General features: G+C 62.4%; 1 protein-coding gene across 4 annotated transcripts in view; it reads left to right on the top strand.

Moving 5' to 3' along the window:
* Positions 1–15653, top strand: part of DNMT3A (DNA methyltransferase 3 alpha) — a 91884-nt gene that overhangs the window by 20333 nt on the left and 55898 nt on the right. For 2 of the 4 annotated variants that reach the window (XM_051840839.3, XM_051840833.3), the window contains exon 2: positions 4651–4898. In XM_051840839.3, the coding sequence (XP_051696799.1) occupies positions 4836–4898 (63 nt within the window). In that variant the 5' untranslated portion in view covers positions 4651–4835. Of the gene's footprint in view, positions 1–3308; positions 3413–4377; positions 4523–4650; positions 4899–15653 lie in introns of those variants that run through there. The other 2 variants (XM_089326727.1, XM_051840847.3) reach the window with 2 other exon arrangements.

Here is a 15653-nt window from a genome sequence, read left to right on the forward strand (position 1 = left end):
CCTTCCTTCCGCCGTTTCTTCTGGCAAGTTCACGTCCGTGTTTCTGAGTGATGTGCGTCCACGCTGCACTGATGCCCCTATGCCGAAGTCCTCCATTGGTTTCCTAGTTAGCAGGCCTCGTCCACGGCCAACCTTTCGACTCCCCAGCCACCCTCCTTGGTAGTTTTTGTGGCAGGGGCGCTATCAACAAAACTTGCAGGGTTCTTCCGGGGTGTCCTGTGCATCTGTCAGTGTGCGTATGCGTGTGCTTGCAGCAGGCAGTGGTGAGCTCCCAGGCAGGGAGTCCTACTCCCCTGACCCTGTGAACGTGTGAGGTTACGTGGCAAAAGGGACCCTGCAGGTGTGACTACGCTGAGGACCCTGGGCTGGATGGGAGATTTATCCTGGGTGAGCTGGGTGGGTCCAGTGGAACCACCAGGGTCCTTAGAAGTGAAAGGTGGGGGCAGGCACTTGGCAGAGTGACTTAGGTCACCTCCTGGGATGCCCACGTCCCGTGCTGGTGGACCTGGCGCAAGTCCCAGCTGCTGCACTTCTGATCCAGCCTCCCGCCCATGCACAGCCTGGGAAGCAGCTGGTGATGGCTCAAGTACTGGTGTCCCTGTCACTCCCAGCTTGGGGTCATCCTCCAAGACGAGTGCCCACCGATATCCGACATCAATCAGTTCTTGGGTTTGTATGGCGGAGTGTGGCGGTGAGTGATACCCGGATCTGTCGGGTCCAGTGGCAGAGGGCGTGGCGACAACAGCACCGGACACTCTGGGGACCAGGCTGCCGTCATGTTCTCTTTCCACTGTCCTCCTGAGACTCCCTGCTCCTCTGTCCCGGTCTCAGGGGACACCTTGCTGAGACAGAGCTTGAGAGACCTTGTGCGTCTGAAAGTGTCTTGACTCCCCCAGTTGACGACGGCGTGGCTGGGCCAAGAGCACTCCAGGTCGGGACTGGTGTAGGTGTGGGTGCCCGGCGGTCTGCTGGCAGGACTGGTGCTGAGCAGTCTGAGGCTGCGCTGGCTCGGTGCTCTCGGACCCACTTTCCTCCCCTGGACACAGCAGCATTCAGAGTCTCACACACGGTGCCTTCCCGTGTGTCTACTTGGACTGCCATCTTAAAAAAAATAAATTTCCATCTACCTGAAAGGCAGAGCAACAGAGAGACAGAGATTCCCACCAGTTGGTTCACTCCCCTGGCTGAGCCAGGCCAAAGTCAGGGGCCAGGAACTCCATCCGGGTCCTCCCATGTGGATGCCAGGGGGCCCAAGTCCTTGAGCCATCATCTGCTGCCCTCCCAGGCACATGAGCAGGAAGCTGGATCAGAAGCAGAGCAACCGGGACTCGAACCGGTGCACTGATGGGGGGATACAGGGGTCCCAAGCAGAAACTCAGCCCACTGCCCACGATGCCAGCCCCTGCCAGCATTCTTGGGCCCTGCTGCGGAAGAGCCCGAGGCACTCACAGTGGGCGAGTCAGCTTCGTGCCCTTGGCTTTGATGCGTCACCACTCTCCCCTGTGCCACTTGGCTGTGTGCAAAGTGTCCTTGGTTTATGCCCTCCAGAGAACAGGAATAAGCCTTCAGACTCGGGGGATTTCGCTGCTTTCGTTCCGTCTCTTGATTTTCACACCTGCACCCTCTTCACCCCTAGTCCCAGAGCAGCTGACGCTGTCACGTCCAGGACTCTGTTACAAATAGGTGTTCATACCCCTGCCTCAAATGTGGTGGTCCCAGGGCTGCTTTGCAGTTCTCCAGATCTGGATAGTGGAATCTCTTGTCTTGTGAATTTACATCTTCTTAAAAAAAAAAAATCCTGGGTGGGTATTTGGCATAGCTGTTAAATGCCTGCACCTCATCTCAGAGTGCCTGGGTTTGAGTCCTGCCTTAGCTCCCTATTCCAGCAACTTGGTAATGTGCATCCTAGGAGACCATGCTGGTGGCTCAGGGACTTGGGTCTCTGCCACCCACGCAGGGGACCCGGATCGAGGTTCCAGCTCTTGGCTTTGGACCAGGCCCAACGCCCGCTGTGGTGGGCACTTGGGAAGTGAAGCAGCGAACGGGAGCTCTCTCTGTCCACCTCTCTGTGTCTGCCTCTCTGCTTCTCTGCCTTTTGGAAGAATAAAAAGCAGTATGTAAAAAAAGTGCGGAATACATCTGTTCAGGGTTGTGTGTGGAAGGCAGTGGAACCTGGTGTGTATTCAGACAGCCCAATCCCTTTCCGTAATAGCTTGGTGGTCCACGTAGTAGTAGCGACACCCACACACTCGGATTCCCTAAGAGACGTCCCTGTTGCTGTGAGCCACGTTATTCATGGTCACCGTGGGCACGGTGGTCGTGGAAGCAGGGATCCTGGCAGAGGTGTTTGGTGGCAATTGGGTTCTGGGGACAGCTGGAGTAGCAGGGCGGTGCTGCGTAATGGATGCTGGCTGCCGTGTGGGGACCTAGGGCCCCGGAGCAGCCCACGCCCGGCGCCCAGGCCGCCTGAGAGGAGGCAGCTTGTCCAGGCGGGGGTGGGGTGGGGTGGGGATTGTGCTGTGCTGAGCCCGGGGACCTTGGACATGAAGGGGGCCCCCAGGGTGCTGCAGTACGTGGCCTGCCATGCTGGATGGTTCTAGATGACGCCGGTGGGCTTGAGGCCCGCCTGCTGCCTGGGGTGGTCCATGGGGCAGCACAGGGGACCGGGGGGGCGGCTCAGGTCAGCTGTGTTAATGTGAGGGCGGTTTCTGCCGCTCAGACGTCAGGCTCTCGAGTGGCGCAGAAGCGAATGAGGAAGCGTCTCTTTCCGTTCCTTTCCGGGGCCTGCCTCCAGGGTCAGTGCCCGTGATGTCCTGCTGTCCCCGCGGAGGTCCCGGCTTCTCCCGACGGGCAGTGCTGCTGGGGGCACAGGTGCCGTCTGCCTGTCTCCCGGGCAGCGTTGAGACAAACTCTGCTTCCTTCCTTCGTGCCTGGGTCTCGCATTCTCCATTCTGGGGCCCCAGCCTTGTCCGGCCACACCTCCGGCCTCATTGCCCGTGGGTTTCCAACAGCTGGGCAGGTCCACCACTCCCATCTGACGGATGGGAACTGAGGCCAGGGAGACCTGGGCGTGTGACGGGGGTCCGTGTCCTTCCCCCGCCTCTCTGCCTCTCTCAGCCTCTGTATCTTCCGAAGGCTTTGTTGGGGGTGGGGAGTACCGAGGGCATCGCTGGCTGCCGGGGTGCTGCTGGCTCCCGGGCCCTGTTGCCGTACGAGTTGGGTGTGAGTAGCTTCCCGAGAGCCCAACCCCAGAGCTGTAGAATCAGAGAAACCTGGGTTCAAGTCCTAACCGGCCGGGGCCTCAGGTGCAGCCGGGAGCTAGGATTGGTGCCGTGGGAGCTCTGCCCGGTGTCTGCCGGGGACTCCTCCCACGGTGCCCTCTGGGAGCAAGGCCTGAGTGTGGGGAAATGAGGTGCGGTATACCTGGACTTCCTGCGGCTGAGCTGGGGTGGAGGGGGCAGGGGGCCCTCGCCCTGTCTGGGCCCTTCCTGTCCTGGCCCCCACAAGGCCCCTCCCAGCTCCAGCCTTCTCCCACTTCTCCCAGGGCAAGGCTGGGATTTGGGTACCCACCCCCTGCAGGGACTGCCCCCCCTCTCCCCCCCCCCGGGAGAGCCAAGCTTGTGCCTGTGCCGCCTCCGGTTCCTGGTTTTCCAGGGAGCTCTGGCTGGAGGGGGATGGGAGGAGAAGCCCAGGAGGGAGGGGAGCCCGGGGGAGCAGCAGGGGAACTGCAAGGGGAAGGGTGTGGGTGGCCCTGATCCAGCTGGCCTCCCACTTTCCCCTGGCTGCCAAGCCCCTCCCGGGCAGGCCTGGCGCTCTCCCTGGGGCTGGGGGGCTGGGGAGCTCTGCGCCGTTAGTGCAGGGGGGCTGAGGCACCAGCACCCCCTCCCCACCCTCACCCCCCTCATCCTGGGCGCCCAGCTGTGGCCCGTGGCCCTGGCTTTGTTACTGGGCTGGCTTCAGGCCCACACCTGACCTAGGGAGGTTGCAGAGCCCCCTGGGTTCGGAGGGTCCACCGAAGCCCACCAGCTCTGGCTCGGCGTGGCCGTGGCGGAGCCCGTGGCCTCTCCCCTCCAGGGCGTCCCCTAGAGAGCTGAGCCCCGGACCGGGGCCGTGAGCCTGGCTGCGGCCTGAGCTCAGATCTCAGCGCTGTGTGGGCCCCGGCGCTGGTCCTGAAGTGAGGTGACACTCATTTCACTACATCCTGTGACCGCCGCTCACTTCCTCCACGTGGCGCCCGCGGTGTGGGGGTGGGGGTCGGGTGAGGACAGACTGGAAGGAAAATGTAGCCGGGGGCCGGGGGCCTCTGGGGGAGGCTGGGATTTCCCAGGGGCTGGCTGGGGTGGGAGGGAGGGTGCGGGAAGCACAGACGCACACGGCGGCGGCGACGGCGGCGGCGGGGGCGAGAAGGGAGGAGGCGCCCAGCGCGGCAACGCGGCAGCGGGGCTCTGTGGGGGCCCTGAGGGAGCCTGGCCGTGCCACGCCGCCAGAGCCTGCCTCGGCTTCCCCAGTCTCTGGGGCACTGGTGAGGCCGGGAGATGGGGTGAGGCCAGAGGCCCGAGGCCTCACAAGCCAGGCGTGGCCCTGGGCTGGGGACGGGTGGGGGCGGGGGTGGGCGCCCTGCCCTGCTCACCCGCTTCCCATCTCCCGCAGGTGGAGCCTTCCGAAGCCAGAACCCAGCAGCACCGAGGCAGCGTTCGCCAGCGGGCCCAAGGCCGGGACCTATGTTCACACTTTAACCCCCGCCCGCCGAGACCACGATAACTCCTTCCTCGAAGCCCGACAGCCCCCCAGCCCCGCGCGCCCCCGGCCTGCCTCCTGCCACCCAGCTGCCCGCCATGCCCTCCAGCGGCCCCGGGGACACCAGCAGCTCCGCTCCGGAGCGGGACGAGGACCGAAAGGTGAGCGGCGGGCTCCGCGGGTCGGGGGACAGCTGGGGTGTGCTGAGCTCCGAGCACCCCGCGCAGCAGGGTGGCGTCCCGGTGGTGGTGATGGGGACACTGAGGCCGGGAACGGTTCCACGCTGGAGGTGGAGCAGGAGGTTGAGCCCTGGGTGGTGGTGTGGCCACCCATCCCTGGCTTCCACAGGAGGTGGCGCGAAGCCCACCCTGCCACTCATGGGGTGACGGTGGGGGTGTGCCGGAGAGGTGGTGGCTTCTGGCCTGGGAGCTGTTTTCAGAGTTGTGAGCCCTCCACCCTAATGCCAAGAAGCAGGCTGGGCCTACACCAGTTAGAGGGGCTCACGCCACACGGGTGGGAAGCCCCCCTGGGCGCTACAGGCTGCCTCGGGACCTTGCGGGGCCTGGTGCATCCACAGGACAGGTTCCCCGGAGCCCTCAGCACTGTGACTCGGCACCCCTGCCCGCACGACGGTGCCTGTGGGTCCCCGGCTCTTGGGGCTGCTGTGCCCGCGCCCCCATAGCTCCTTCCTCTGCCTGGCGTGGTAGGGGCTGGTGACGCCTGCTGGGGTCTGGGAGCCGCAGAGGGGCCGCTCACGGCTGCAGCAGTTTTGTTTGTGGAATGCGGGGTTGGCAGCAGCTGTGGGGCTCCTGCGCTCTCTGGGGCCCGGTACTGCCTGCAGGAGGCCGGCGGAGCTCTGAGACCTGCTCATACGTGCTCAGTCCCTTCCTGCCCCTCCCCGCCCATCCTCAGAGGTGTTTCTGTTTTCTGAGGGGTTCCCTCCTGTTGTTCCACTTGTCTTTGGAGACAAAAAGGGCAAGTACAGTGGCCCAGCTCTACAGCTGAGGGCGCTGAGCCCAGCCTGTCGGCAGTGGGTCTAGACGGGAGCCTCTTCTGCATGCTGGCTATGGGTCCTGTGCACGCGCACACACACATACACACACACACATACACCTCGTGCCCACAGAGCACAGGGACACACACACACACACACACACACCCTCATGCCCACAGAGCCCAGGGACACACACACACACCCCCTCGTGCCCACAGAGCCCAGGGACACACACACACACCCCCTCGTGCCCACAGAGCCCAGGGACACACACACACACACACACACACACCCTCGTGCCCACAGAGCACAGGGACACACACACACCTTCGTGCCCACAGAGCCCAGGGACACACACACACACACACACCCCCTCGTGCCCACAGAGCCCAGGGACACACACACACACACACACACACCCTCATGCCCATAGAGCCCAGGGACACACACACACACACACCCTCGTGCCCACAGAGCCCAGGGACACACACACACACACCCTCGTGCCCACAGAGCCCAGGGACACACACACACACACACACACACCCTCGTGCCCACAGAGCACAGGGACACACACACACACACACACGCCCTCATGCCCATAGAGCCCAGGGACACACCCACACACACACCCTCGTGCCCAGAGAGCCCAGGGACACACACACACACACACACACACCCTCATGCCCACAGAGCCCAGGGACACACACACACATACCCTCGTGCCCACAGAGCCCAGGGACACACACACACACACACACACACACCCTCATGCCCACAGAGCCCAGGGACATACACACACACACATATCCGTGCCCACAGAGCCCAGGGATACACACACACACACACACACCCTCATGCCCACAGAGCCCAGGGACACAGACATACACACACACACACCCTCGTGCCCACAGAGCCCAGGGACACACACACACACCTTCATGCCCAGAGAGCCCAGGGACACACACACCCTCATGCCCACAGAGCGCAGGGACACACACACACATACACACACCCTCATGCCCACAGAGCCTAGGGACACACACACACACACACACACCCTCGTGCCCACAGAGCCCAGGGACACACACAGACACACACACACACCCTCGTGTCCAGCGACTTGCCTGTCCAGCCTGCAGCCATGGAGCCGGGCGGCCCACAGCCACCTGTGCCCATTGTGGTCGCCATGGCTGGTGCTGGTTCCCTGCTCTGGTTGGGCCTGGCTCTGTTCCTCTGTTGAATTTTTTTTTAAGGAATTTTTTTTTTATTTGGCAGGTAGACAGGTTGACAGGCAGTGAGAGAGAGACAGAGACAGGTCTTCCTTCCGTTGGTTCACCCCCTAAATGGCCACTACGGCCGGCACTGCGCTGATCTGAAGCCAGGAGCCAGGTGCTTCTCCTGGTCTCCCAAGCGGGTGCAGGGCCCAAGGACCTGGGCCATCCTCCACTGCCCTCCCGGGCCACAGCAGAGAACTGGACTGGAAGAGGAGCAAACGGGACTAGAACCCAGCGCCCATATGGGATGCCGGCACCACAGGTGGAGGATTAACCACGTGAGCCATGGCGCCAGCTGAATTAAGTGACCCGGAGCCTCCCCCTGCCCAGGCCGGATGTGCAGACAGCTCTAGAGCCAGGCGCTTGCTGGGTGGGGGGGATGGTGGCAGGTAGCTGGCTCCACCGCCTTGTGTCACTCCTGGCCCCCTCCCATGGACAAGCCAGGCCCACAATATCGAGGGGTTCAGGATGGGGATGGGGAGCTGGCCGAGGAGTCAGAAGGCTCAGGTCCCAGGCCAGAGGATGCCACTCACTGGAGATGTGACTTCAGGCCATCTGGGCTTGTGTTTGCTCAGCTGGAAACTGGGGATAGAAACTCTAGCCCTGCCTGTTTTACGGGGCGGTTGTGGAAGTCAGATGAGGTCATGGGCATGGAAGTACCCTGCAGACAGCAAAGTCTGGTCCAATTATGAAGGATTACGACTGCTATTATTATCTACCCATAGTAACTGCTCTGGCTCGAGCAGCAACACACGCCCAGCCACAGATCCCCCGGGCCGATAGAGCGAGTGCGTGGCGGTGAGCTGCCGGGCCTCAAGCCCACTCCCACGCCGCGCACGCCGGCTCACCTGGCACACCTCCCTGGCACCTCCGGGCTGGCTCCATCAGCGCCAGGGAGCTGCCCCGGGGAGGGCGGTCAGAGTCTCCGGCAGCCACCATGGCCGCCTGTGAATGCCAGGCCCCGGGGAAGCTGCAGAGGGGGAGGCACAGGCTTGGTCTGCAGCCCACGGAGCATGGCAGAGGCGCCACAGGCACCGGGCACAAAGGAACTGTTTGGTGAGCCTGAGGGAAGGGGTGTGGCCGCCTGCTGGCCCCTTTGCCGCCTGGCCCCATACGCCCTTCCAGCCTCCTTGCCACGCCTCCAGGCACCTTTCACTCCAGTTCTTCCTGGAGCTGCCAGGCCTTTGTGTGTGGGTTTCCTCTGCCCAGGGTAGGCCCTCTCCCTAATGCTCCCTCTTCTCTGGCCCAAGTCCTGCCTCGGGCCGCCCTGCATTGCTCCCCACAGCAGCTGCACCTGGGAAGACCATCAGGCTACAAAGGCCGGACTGCTGGGTGGGAAACTCTGGGGAGGAGGGGGCTGGGCCCTGCAGTGGCACAGAGCAGGTGCTCGTCCTATGGAGAGAAAGGCAGGGAAAGCAAGGGTGGGTGCGACCCTGCTGGCGGGGTCCAGGTCCTGCAGGCAGGTGCAGAGCTCTGGGCGGTGGCGGCCTGGCCGTGTAGTCTCATGGGGGTGTGCGCCCCCGCCCGGCAACCACACGATGGGAAGGGTGTGGGCTGTTGGGGGGGCAAGGGGGAGACAGCCCTGACTGTGGTCAGGTGAGCTGGTCAGTGGGGCTCAGAGGGAGGGGACAGGCCTTGCTGGAGACAGTGGGGAGGAGAGCAGCAGGGAGGCCAGGAGCTTAGAGGGGATGTGCAGGTTGTGGGGGGTGGCCCTTGGCGCGCAGAGGGAGTGGGCAAGGCGACCGTGGACGTTCCAGGGGCCTCTGCTGCAGGTTCGAGTGTGCTGTGTTAGACCGGAAGTCGGGATGGCCAGAGAGAGCCTTGCCCCGCCCTGGGTGGACTTGGGGGCACCTCACTTCCTGTAGGCTGTCGCACACGCAAGCCGGCGTGCGGGCTGTGTGCACGTGCAGTGGAGACCCTGCTGTGGATGCGCTGCTGCTTGCCACTCCTGCCGCCTCTCCCCTCCCTCCCTCTCTTGCTCCGGACTTGGACACCTGAGTAGCACGCAGGAGGGCTGCGCCGTCTACTGGGTGAACCAAGTCACCATCCCTGGAGGAGCTAGTGAAAGAGTGGGGGCAGGAAGATAGAGATGGGGGGCCCAGCCCCCCACCCCGAGGAGGAAGGGGCCTCTTGAGCAGCCCCCGATTACACCCTGTCCTGCTGTGGAGCAGAAGGGCAGTGTGTGTGTGCGAGGATTGGTTCTGGGGAGCACAGCCACATGTACACATATGTGTATATGTGTATACATGTACAGGCGTGTGAGCGCACATACATGGCCAGTGCTGCCCCTCGGAGTCCAGCCCAGAGGCCTGGCAAGCACTGATTTCGCTCGGGCTCTGAGGGTCTCCCTGCCCTGGGACGAAAGCTCAAGAGCATCCTTGGGCAGGTGCCTGCCAGCCCCGGGCTCTGCGTTCTTGCTGACGCACGGGTCTGTGGGCCCCTCCTGGCATACTCCGCCTTTGTGACCCCCCAGTGCCCCGACGCCATCGCTGAGGCTGGCTCTGGGCTTCAGGTGGTCACTTAGAGGAAAAGCCACTTGCCCCCTGCTGGTCAGGAGCACGGGTCATGGCCGTGTGTCTTGCGCTCCGTGGAGGTGACCCGATGCTTGGGTCTCCCGCGGCAGGTGTGTGATGTACCGCAGCGCCCACACGTGAGCCGCCCAGGACCTAGGTTTTGTGCTTAAGTTAGGCATGATTGTATGTCAAGTTTAATTAAGCTTGCGGTCAGCACAGTCCCGGGCGGGGCCGGCTGCACTCTGGAAATAGAGCCGTATTTCAATCTGGCCTCTGCCACGTGACTCGGTGTCTGGGCGGCACAACTGCCTCCGCCTGACGGGTCATTCTGGGGGTCGCTCTGTGTGTTCACCTGTGTGTTGCTTCCCTGTCACTCCCTCACTTGCCTGCCTGCACCTTTGTGGGTTAGGGCCAGTGAGGCCCCACAGGGCATGGGAGGTAAGCACCAGGGGTTATTTACTTATTTTTTGCTTTTAAAATATTCATTTATTTATTTAAAAGGCAGAGTGGTGGAGAAAGGGGGAGAGAGAGAGAGAGAGAGAAAGAGATATCTTCTATCCACTGGGTCACTCCCCTAATGGATGCAATGGCCCTGATCTGTCCAGGCTGAAGACAGGAGCCTGGAGCTTCCTCCAGGTCTCCCTTGTGGGTGCAGGGGCCCAAGCACTCAGGCCATCTTCCACTGCCTTCCCACGCCGTTAGCAGGGAGCTGGATCTGGAGCAGAGCAGCCCGGATTCGAACCAGCACTCAGATACAGGATGCAGGAAGTGCGTGCAATGGCTTAACCCACTGCACCACTTTGCCTGCCCCACTGAGAGCCCACTGAGAGCCCAGCGTGTGAGGGAAACTTCTCTCTCTCTCCTGTTCTGCAGGCACAGGAGGCCTGAGGTCCTGTCACCTGTTGACAGAAGCAACACAGAAGCAAATGGCAGTGAGATCTACCTCTGGATGGGGGACCATTGTTATGTTCTGGGGGCCAGGAGAGCGGCTGCCGCTGGGGGGCGCTCTCCTGCCCTAAATGTCAGGATGAGCCCAGCGCGGGTGAGGGGCGGGTCCCCCAGGGCCAGGGTCGGAAAGGCAGATCAGGGAGCTGGAGCTGCTGTCCCAGGACACCTGGGAGGTGGGCTGGAGGCCTGCAGAGAGCCACAGAGCATCCTCCCATGTCACGTGGGGACGGCGTGGATGGGCGGGGAAAGGAGTTTCCTTTCATTCCCACGGTAACTCAGGAGGTGCCTATTGTCATTATCCCCATTTAAAAATATATATATATATATATATACTTAATTTTTAGAAAGGCAGAGTTACAGAGAGGCAGAGGCAGAGAGAGAGGTCTTCCACCCACTGGTTCACACCCCAAATGGCCGCAACTGGGCAGATTCCCAGGCCACAGCAGAGAGCTGGATCGGAAGTGGAGCAGCCAGGACTCGGACCGAGAGCCATATGGGATGCCAGCGCTGCTACCTCACAGCACCGGCCCCCGTTCTCCCCATTTAACAGGCCAGGAACTGAGGTTTCGAGAGGTTCAGAGACTTGGCGCAGGTCACACGGCTGCAAAGTAATTTTATCTTGGCTCCTCTGGAAGGTGAGGGCCGAGCAGAGCCTGGGTGGGCTGCTGCGAGAGCCAGCGGAGCGGGCTGGGTGCCCGCGGAGGTGGCTGCCAGCAGAGTTGCGGGCACGCTCGGCTGGCCTCGGCGGCGTTAGCTGCTGTGTGCCTCCACCCCGCCTTCCCCACTGGCTTATCTTTGTATCCAGGACACAGTGGGCCCTCAGGAGAGGGCACTCGCCCCCCCTGGCCCTGTGACCTCACTGGCACCCCCTGGGGTGACCTTGGCTGGGATGTGCTGCTTCGTGGGTGTGAGGTCTGGCCCGGCCTGCAGCCCCCCTTCCACTGGCTGCAGAAAACAGCGAGGCCCAGGCCGTGGAGGCAGGGCTGCAGCCTTGGGGAAACCTCAGGCACGGCCATTTTCAGCCATTTAGCGCATACGGAGCACCTGCTGTGGGCAAGTACTCAGGAGCTGCAGGGACTCAGCAGGGGGCCGCTGGGCCCGTGGCCCCTGCCCTGCAGGGGTGTGGCCTGCATTGCAATTACAATATGAAGCCCTGATGTCTGTTAGATATCGCTGAGGAATGGAAAGAAAGGGTGGGCGGGCTTTTGGGAGGTGGGGGCTCTGGAGGGCGCCGGAAGCGAGCACACCCAAGCGATAGCTGCTGCTGCCCGTGCGGGGTCAGCTGGCACGTCTGTCCCTGTGAGCGCCTGGTGGGCTTGTCGTGGTACACCATCCTGCAGTGGTGCTCCTGCACGGAGCCTCGTGCTGGGCGGCCCAGTGCAGAGCGCTGCCCAGTGTAGAAGCTGATTCGTTGTACTCGATTCCATGAGCACAGACAGCCTCTGGGAGGCCAGCCTGCAACTGGCAGGGGCTGTACGGGCTTCTTGTCCCAGGGGGCCCAAGCAGGTGGCTGGCTGGACCCCACAAGTTCGTCCCCTCGACTCGCACACCGCTGGAGACATCTGCTCACCGATGCTGGGTCCGAAGCATCAGGTTTAAGTTCTGAAGGGAGCACGGATGTCTCCCCCGGCTGGCTCTGGGTGGGGGCCTCCAGGGACACCTCTCTCCTGGGGGCAGGGTGCGTCTGTGTGCAAGCCTTCGCCTTGGGTTGCCTGCAGGTTTGTGCTGTCACCGCATCTGTGTGCGCACACGTGTGCGAGTGGACCGTGGCATTGCAGGGTCCGTGGCACGTGGTGCTGGAAGGTTCCACGGGCCGGGGTCAGAGGTGCGGATTTTGGTTCTGTAGGATCCCTTCTCAGGGATTGCTACAAGCCAGATAACCCCTGTGAACCTCAGAGTCCTGGCTGTGCTGCCTGTGCAGCGTAGGAATAAAGTAGAGTAACGTGTGGAAATGCTTGCCCATTGCCACGTTCTATAGCTGGGAGAGATTATCATCGGCATAGCCCAGCTCATCAGAGAAGTCGTACGTGACTTAAAATAATCCGTGCAGTGAGCTGCGTGCAAATGTAGGTCAAATCATAGCCTTAGAAGTTCAGAGAGAGGCTGTCGGGAACCGCCCAATCTAAGAGGCCTTCCAGTGTGAAGTGCTTTGAAAGCTGGAAAGAATTAAACAAACGTAAAGCAACAATTAGGTTCAAGCCTAGAAAGTGAGTCCCTGACTCTGGGGTCATAGAGATTCCAGTGGCACCGGAGCCTCCTACGCCGTTTGCGGATGTGTCCGTGTGCCCCCGGCTGTGTGTCTGGCCTGGATAATTTCCTGAGCACCTACTATGTAGCAGTCACTCATCAGGGAGGGTGGGTAGGCTTTTGGGAGGTGGGGGCTCTGGAGGGCTCCGGAAGTGAGCGCATCCAAGTGACTGCTGCTTCTGCCGCAGCTCTGTCCAGCCCCTGCAGGGTCAGCTGGCGCCTCTGTCCCTGTGAGTGCCTGGTGGGTTTGCCGTCGTCGTTGGCGTGGTCGCGCCGGGCGCACCATCCTGCGGTGGCTGTAGCTGCACAGAGCTTTGTGTTGGGCAGCTCAGGGCAGAGCGCCGCCCACTGCAGAAGCTGATTTGTGGCACTGACTTCGGCCAGACAGTCCCTGGGTGAGGGGACACCTGTCTCCTGGGGGCAGGGTGCGTCTGTGTGCGGGTGAGTTGCGTTTGCTGAGTGGCCTGTCCTGTTGGAGAGGAAGGGTCAGGCCTAGGCTCAGTCTAGGTAACGGATGGGAGGAGGGGCCCAGAGGCAGCGAGGCTGGGAAAGGGAGTTCAGGTTTGCTGGGAAGCCAGCGGGGAAGGTGGCCTGGGCAGAAGAGCTGTCTGCCAAGGTGCCGGAGAGGGAAGCAGCTGTTTTTGTACCTGCTGTGCGCTGCTGGGCGCCCAGTGTGGAGAGAAGACCCAGGCAATCCAGCCAGACCCCAGGCCCTTCCTACACCCAGCCGAAGTGGGGGGGGGCTTGCCCCTCAGGCCCCGGGAGCCCCCTCTGCGAGGGCTCTGCACTTGGGAAAGAGCAGGGGGCCCCAGCGCTCTGCCAGATGCTGGCATCCGTCTGTGCCGTGAGTGACAGCTGCACGTGCAGGGCTGCGAGCTGGGGTTTGCAGGGAGCGAGGTGCTTCTGTGAAATGTCTTGGTCAGGACGCGTGGAGCGGGAGGAAGTTAGCAGTTCTCGGGCGGCTGTCACGTGTCAGCTTCGGGTATGCTGCTCACTGAATTCCCGCGACAAGGCCGTGAAGCGGACTGGGTGATCCCCCATTCACAGATGAGGGAAGCAAGGCTCAGAGAGGTGAGACAGCTTGCCGTGCGCCCCGAAGTCAAAGGCAGAGAAAGTCCCCACCCAGCTCCCGAGCCCAGCTCTCTCCCCTCCCCCGCTGGAAGGTCTGACTCATTCGGGCCCCATCCTTGACACATGAGGAAACTGACCTGGGCGCAAATGTGTTCCTGCCCAGTGTGTGACCGCTCTCAGCTGCTCCCGGGCGGGCATCAGAGCCTCCTAATTCACTGCTACTTGCAGATTTGATAAGCATATTTTACATTCCTTCGCTCAGCCCATCAGCAAAGAGACTGAATAAAACAGGCCCCGTGACAGATGCGTGAAGGAACCACTTGATACGCCTCCCTGGAGGGGCGCGGCCCGGGGCCATCTGCTCACCCTGTCCGTGTGTCAGCCCCGCGCCCGCAGCAGGGACGATGCGGGAAATCCCATGCCCCGGGGCCCGTTGGGAAGGGCTTGGGCCGGGAGTCGCCCAGACCTGGGTGCTGTTGTGGAGACTCGGTTTCCTCCAGCACCACCCAGGGGTGCCCGAGGCCGCAGTGCTGGTACAGGCTCGGCACACAGCGCCCCTGCCTGGTCCCCGGCACGCCCCCTGGCCCACCTGTCTCCCGGGCTTGGTTGCAGCATGGAAAGCAGGCGAGGCCAGCACTCATGGCGAGGGCGAGGGGTGACCGCTGTGTGCAGGCGACAGGGGTCACCTGTGGCGTCCCCAGAGAGTTTCTGTACTGTTGAGGGGAGCCTGGTGTGTCTGTCACGGCTGCTTTATGCCCATCAGGGGCTTTCACGTCGCTGATGATTTCAGAATAAAAGAAAGTCCTAGAAACTGTTCAAAGCCCAGGGTTCCTAGACAGTGCGGGTTTCTCTAGAATCTGCTCTTGCCCCGGGGATTCAGCAAGGACCAGACCAGACAAGGAGATGAATCATTTGTTCATCTGCCCATCAAAACCTGAGGAGTAGGCAAGTGGATTCCTTCGTACGCCCCTTCTGTGGACAAAGAACCTGAGACTGGCGCTGGTGCCGGTGGGCGCGCACGCTGGGCTCCTGCTTGTGCCCTGGCCGTGACCTCACACGGCCCCTGACGGTTTTGTGAATGCTGACCAAGACGGTGCCTGTTTAGCGGGGTGGATCAGACCAACAGCAGCGCTGGGGCCTCAGCCCTCCTATTCTTGAGTGGATCCCGCCAAAGCCGTCACAGGCGTCAGGCTGCGTCAGGGACCATTTCCTCCCCGTGGGGACCAAGCGAGCCCTTCTTCAATGGGGTGGCTGTGGAATCTCCCAAGGACAGCTCAGAGCCAGCAGGCCCACCTCCCCTGGGGCGTGTGCCCGTGGCCCTCCCTGGGCTGGGCCTTCCAGAACACCCACTGCTGGCTGCCTTCCTGCCCCCACTGCCTCTCTGCGGTGCTTTCCTGAAAAGGGCCCCTCCAGGGTCCAGGGTCTCTCCCCGCCCCTGCTCCCGCCCCCGCCTTCTCTTTCAGACCCTCTCTGAGCTGGGCTTCTTAAGGACTCCCCCTGTAATGCCCTGGTCCCCACTGCCGTGTCGTGCAACACAGCTGAGTGACACCACTCTCCAAGGCCAGCCTGGGGACTCCTGGCAGCCTCCTGGGGCACCGCTCACCTTCCCCGCCCCACAGTGCCCCGCGTCCTCCGCTCGCCTCTGGCCGTTCTCTCTCCTACTTGACCTGTGCTGCTGAGGCCCAAGAGGACACTTGCCCTCCACTCGCACCTCCTCGGAGGCCTCTGAGACCTGGAGCTGGGCTGGTCCATCCCGCCGGTGTGCCTGGAAAGGCCAGCCGCCACCGCCGCCCGGCGGAGGGCCAGTGATGCTGTCCCCGTGGTCAGATCCCGGCAATTGGTCGCAGTTGGTTTCCATTGGCCCGT

This window comes from Oryctolagus cuniculus, chromosome 2 (genome assembly GCF_051225735.1).
Source record: "Oryctolagus cuniculus isolate XC-2025 breed Fujian yellow rabbit chromosome 2, ASM5122573v1, whole genome shotgun sequence".
Classification (NCBI taxonomy): Eukaryota; Metazoa; Chordata; class Mammalia; order Lagomorpha; family Leporidae; genus Oryctolagus; species Oryctolagus cuniculus.